Genomic DNA, 6,000 nt, shown 5'->3' on the forward strand with positions numbered 1-6,000 from the left:
AAGGGTGCAATTTGGGGTGGAGGGTCAGCCCAAGACTGAACGCACAGGGGTTCTGGAACATTCATTATACTGCAGAGTTTGCCCCATCTAAAGGCAAGAGAGCCAGGCATGCACACTTGGGCATGAGTTACGCTGAGGGTCCCCCCAGGCCAGCGCGGCTGTCAGACAACTAGGCGAAGTGACTCTGCTTTCTTATGGCTCCTCTGAGGAGGGTCACAGTTATAAGCTGCTAAGAGCCAAAAACAAAGAGCAGCTGGGGAGAGTCCAGACCCAGCAAAGGGATCTAGAAGAATTGGGTAAAGCATATATGCCATCGGCTATGGTGCCCCTGTCATTTAAACACCCCTGAAGTTTAAACTTCTGCTATTTTATTGATTTCTCCGCAGGGGAAAAAAATGATATCCCCTCTTTCTTTGTCCTCTGATAGTCAACACTTTAGCAGCTTCTTTTTCCTTCTGTATAGAATGCAGGGTCTATGCATGTGGCTAGGGTCACATACACCATTCTCAAGTAATTCTCAGGTCAATCAGCTACTTTTTCTTGTGTAATTAAGAATTATATACTCTGCTTTTTGGGTTAGGTCATGGGACTATATGTAGGTCAATACCTTGTTAATAACACACGACTGATTGTATTCAGTGTTATGAATCCTCTGCCAAACTGATAAACCACAAATTTTGCTGACTCTTTGAAAGGTTCTAAACCACTGGCTATCTCTTAGCTACCTACATTTACTTAATCCAGCCCTAAAGAATAATTCAAAATGGACATTATTCTCAAGATTCACAGCCACCTTAGCCCATGGTTGTCAGCAAATCTGGACCATGAAGGGGGATGCAGTTGTCTGTGAAGAATGCCTATTCCATCTGTCAGTATTAATGGAGGTCGTTATGTCAGGGAGACCTACCTGGCAGGGAAGATGTGACCTTTCAGAATCTATCGTCTTGTTAAATTGAACACGTTGCACATTCGTTATGAGGCTGGAAATAACATACCTGGTTTGGGAACTTCTCTCCAAAATTCAGTGCCAAACAGGACTAGAGTTACTCTTAAAATCAAATCCAAGATTTACTCTTTTTCGCAGAGACTAGCTGTCTTCCTGCTTTGCTTCCTTTCTTTCTGTTTTAATTTTGCCATGACTTTCATTCAACAGGTATTTATTGAGTGCCTACTATGCACCAGGCTCTGTTGTAGGAACATAGCAGGGACAAAATATACAAAGTCTCCCCTTTCGAATCTTTAGTTCTAGTAGTGGAAACTGAAATTAAACACACACACACACAGAGAATACTTGGTCCATGGAAAGTGCTGTGAAGGCAATAGAGTGGGATAAGGGAGGAAAGTGATCTGATGAGACAAGTGGGGACAGGTGGCGGTGGGTGGTGTCTTTCCAGAGGTGCCATCTGAGAAGGCTCCAGGTCTCTAATGGTTGGGAAGTAGGATTTTCTGGTGGAAGGAATAATGAGCACGTAACTCTCATGTCAGCAACAAACTTGACGTGCTCCAGAAAAGGTGACCCGCGTGGAAGACAAGAGAAGAGTGGTCGTGAGCTCCAAGAGGTCAGCAGACACTAGGCTCATTTGAGGCCTCCTAGGCCATAAGAAGGACATCGACCTTTGAGAATTCCTGAGAGGGTTTTAAGTAAGAGTGTGACTTTATCTGATTGACTTTTTAAAAAGGTAGGTGAGGTGCCTGCTTAACTGTTGGTGATGACTCAGGGAGACAAAGAGAGCAGGTCACCTGCCCGGGGGTGCCGTGGACATCTGGGAAGGGGAAGTTCCAGGGGGCAGATTTGGGGACAGTGGCAAAGGACTTGACACGTATGACTGGAAGCCCTTGAGCATGTCTTTGAACTTTCCTGGGCCTCAGTCTTCCTGTCTGAAAGATGGGGATGATACCACGTGTCTACCTCAGTGTGTTCTTATGAGAATTAAATGCACGGATATTTAGCTAATATTTACTCCATGTAAACACGTTGAGCAATTAGTAATCAATATATGTTTACTGTTTTTGTTGTGATTATTGGATGTGGAGAGAGAGGAATTGAGGACGACTCCTAGGTTGGGGACTCAACAACACGGCTATTCTCTGTGTGTCCGGGGGGGATGCCCTGAGGACTTTGAAGGTGCAGAGGCTCTTGACCCCATTTTGCTGCTGTTGATTCACGGCGACCACAAGCCAATAGCTCACCTTGCTCTGTCTCTCTGGGCCTTTTTATCTGTGCCTGGGAGAACTACACATCTAGGACACTGCTGGATAAAACAAGAAGCTGAATCGCACAGTATGCCTAGCAGTTCTTGTCGTTTTCATTAGAGAAGTTACTAATTTTTCACAAATGGACAAGGTAATAATGCCTGCATTCTGCAGTGAGCAGGAATGTGCTTCCCCCAAAGGCTGAGGAGCTGAGAGGCTAAAAGAAAGAGGCCAACAAATCGAACTTCTCAGAACGAAACACTTAATAGGGCCTTACAGAGAGAAGCCAGGTCTTGAAGGCTGGAGATTGTGAATACTTGCACCCACTCTCCAGAAAGTGTTCTCTATAAAGGAGTTTTTAGGGTAAAGACATGTGCAGTTGGTCACAATTTTATTGAGAAACTCATGACCTCTGAGAAGCTGTGTTACCAGAATTTCTTTCTTCAGTAGGTCCTTGGTCTCAGGGATTCAAAAAATGAACCCACGGACCACAGATCAGTGGTAAGATGGGATTTATTATACAGAAAAAAAAATTTAGAAAAAGCACCAAAGCTCCTGGCAGAGGGAAAGACCCAAGTTGGAAAATCTCCACCAGGGTCCTTTGTCTAGGGGTGTATATATCCAGCCTAACAAATAGAATGGGTACAGTCCTTTCTTAGACTCCTAGGTTAATGAGTCTGTTAACAAATGAATGGATAGGGTCCCCTCTGCTGAGGCAAAAAGTCAGGGGGTTTCTGGCCAGGAAACTTACATGTAATTGCCGAGGCCTAGGAAATGGGAGGTCCCTGTACACTGAGGCTGATAGTTCTTCCTATGGGAATCAGCTGCCAGCCCCAAAGGAAGGGTCTCCAGTTGGAAGAACCGGTCACACTTGCGGAATCTGGCTTCCCCTTTGCCCACCAGCAGGCCTTCCAGCAGCCCAGCCCAGCTAGGAGGCTGCCCAGTGTGAGCCAGCCCCGTGTGCATGAGGCCTCTGTGAGCGCTGTGGGCGGGGCAGAGGGCAGCCACAGTGCAGGCTTGGCCGGCTAGGTGGGGAGCTGGCACGGGGACGGGAAGTGGGAACTACTCTGTATCAGTTAGATGAACATCTTTACAAAGGGTTATTTATGCCACAGGCATTCTTTCTTTATGCGGGGTTATCTGTGCTACAAGAACACCTTGGTATGCAGGACGCAAAGCCATCAGTCACCACAGTGGTTTCGCCTCAAGATGGCATCTCTATCGCCATGCAACCGGCTATTTTCCTACAGACTAACTGAAAAAGAGATACGGTTTTTAATCCAGCGTTTATATGTTCTGTGACTAATGAAATCCAAGTGTCTCGGTGCATGTGTTTGTCTGTGATGTATAAACAAGAAACAGTGGGGAGGAAATTAGTTGCTACTGGAGTGTCACCTGATAAGACGGTAAGACCAGGGTAAAGACAAGTTAAAATTGGATCAGAAAAGACAGTATCAAGTCAAAAGATGTAGAGGGTTTCCATACTGTACATGCACGAAGAATAACTTGGATGCTGTAAAAAAAAAAAAAGTTAATGAGTGCAGAAACTCATTCCTTTAGTCCAGATAAGATATTTTGGGTCGATGATGTCTTATTCTTGGAATGAGGAAGCCAGGTTTGAGTTCTGGAATGGTTTATTACTAATTATAAACATATCATTTGCGATAAATTACCACCTTCTCTAAATTCCAGCCAGGATTCCACCTCACGATGTTGTTAGAAGAATCCACAAAGACAATAATATAAAAAAGAAATGTGCTAATTGTATTTTTAGTACTGTAGTACTCTATGTTATTACTATTGATACTAATCCAACTCTGAGAAACCCAGGCCCAGTTGGACCCTTGTCATTATGTTTTCATTTCAATGACACATAAACTTGAAGGTGAGTATTGGCCCCAGGAGAATATGGGAGTTGTGTCCCTGGTTCAGACAGTAGAAGTATTGTTTAGCATTATCCATCATCCTTCAAATGGGTTGCCTCCTTCGAGTAGCCCTTTTGCAGAAGGATGGTATCTATATTTTTATTCTTTTCTCTAAAATACTTTATTATGCATGTGAGTTTGGGTGATTTAAATTAGATTAACACTATGGCTTCTATCTTGGTTGCTGCCATTGCTCCTTTAATTCAGCCAGGGGTGTGGACTAGGCTTCTCTCCTTTTAGCCCATGTGACTTGTAGACCTTGAGCCCCTGGTGTAATGTGCACATCCATTTGCTTTCTTCACTCTGAAAATAACTTGAGTTAAGACATCATATTCCTAATGGATGTTTCAGAATATCTACACCTTGGAAGAAACAGCAAAGCCTCCTGCAAGGTCACCTCATCTGTGCTTACTTTCTCTCCCTTTTTTGGTCCCTAGGTAAGTGTGAAATCGGCTGGGCCTACTACTGCACGGGAGCAGGTGCCGCGGCCGCCATGCTGCTCTGTACGTGGCTGGCTTGTTTTTCCGGGAAGAAACAGAAGCACTACCCATACTGAGACGGAGCCCCCCAGGGCAGACCGAGGAGATGGGCCAAAGTGGTTTGAAGGGGTCGAAGCATCCAGCTACTTTCAAAAGGTGGAATAGTGGTTCTAATCCAATGCAATGCTAATGAAATGTAACCCGATAAAATCAGGAGCATTATATGGGAAGGAAGGGGGCTGGGGGAGATTTGTGAAAGAAATGCAAAGTATGGAATGCTGGAGAAAAACGAACCAAAGGCCAAAAATATTGCAGGGTATTGGGTGTTCCTATTCCACACAGTATTGTTAATGTTTGACAAACACACACACACACACACACAACCACTCTAAATATGCAAAGAAGGGTTTTGTTGGTGTTTTTCCGTTTTTTAAAGTGAGGCTTCATAAAACCAAAAGGGCTAGTAGAAACAGTGTTATGTTGGGGAGCAGGGTTCCCTGCAGATGCACCCACCCTGGAGGCCTCAGCACTCCTGAAAGCACACTCAGACACACCCACCCACACCACGCATGCGCCCACACACACACATAGATCGTCACACACACCGCAGGAGGGTCAGTGGTGCATTTCTCCTGTTTTCTTTTTAATATACATTTAAACAGTATTATCACTTTATAAAGCATACAGTAACCCTAATAAATGGACCAATAAGCCACTCTATCAGTATTTTGTATGTCCTGCATAAACTCTTTACTCCCCCAACGTGTCTTCAGTGTTTACGCAGACCTTTCGCGTTAAGCCTTCATATTTCAGTGTTATTCAGAGATAATGCAGTATTTCTCTGAGTAGCTTCTGCTATGATACTCTTATGAAGGAAAAGGACAACTTTCTGTCCACTGGTAAGAATTCCGCTGAAGGTCTGAGAGTATTAAGAGACATTTTCCAGTCATTGGACCTTCTTTTCTTTTCTCCATTATTGTTCTGTGCTGTATCCCATTTATTTCAATATTCATTTTGTAAAAAAAAAAAAGCAAAGTGCTATTTTGTTTGTATTTGAAAAGCTCTGTGAATAAATTCTCTCTTTGATCAATAGTTGGATGAGTCTTGGAATGTTAACTCAGCCATTGAGTTTGCTTCTTTATTTCTATAAATACAGCCTGTCAATAATAATTGTCCTGTGAATGTTCCTTTTTTCTTTTAAGGGCTCTCATTAATTCACTCACTAATCATCCAAGATACAGAGTTTCCCCATTCAAGGGTGAACAGGGGGTCCCAGTTTCCCTAGGCCTGGGCAATTTCAAGAAGGGAATGGCCTGCCCTGCCTTTTTGTCCTGAGCTGGAAGGACTGCAGTTCATTCATTTGTCAATAACTCTCCTTGACACCAAGTCCTGGCCAAATGTAG

At 43.9% G+C, this 6,000-nt stretch overlaps 1 protein-coding gene across 1 annotated transcript in view; it reads left to right on the forward strand.

Moving 5' to 3' along the window:
* The window catches only part of LHFPL6 (LHFPL tetraspan subfamily member 6), a 298,609-nt gene extending 292,920 nt beyond the window's left edge, over window positions 1-5,689 (forward strand). The window contains exon 4 of the mRNA XM_053563878.1: window positions 4,556-5,689. Within this exon, the coding sequence (XP_053419853.1) occupies window positions 4,556-4,674 (119 nt within the window). The 3' untranslated portion in view covers window positions 4,675-5,689. The remainder of the gene's footprint in view (window positions 1-4,555) is intronic.
* The last annotated feature ends 311 nt before the right edge of the window (window positions 5,690-6,000 follow it).

This window comes from Nycticebus coucang, chromosome 15 (genome assembly GCF_027406575.1).
Source record: "Nycticebus coucang isolate mNycCou1 chromosome 15, mNycCou1.pri, whole genome shotgun sequence".
Taxonomy (NCBI): domain Eukaryota; kingdom Metazoa; phylum Chordata; class Mammalia; order Primates; family Lorisidae; genus Nycticebus; species Nycticebus coucang.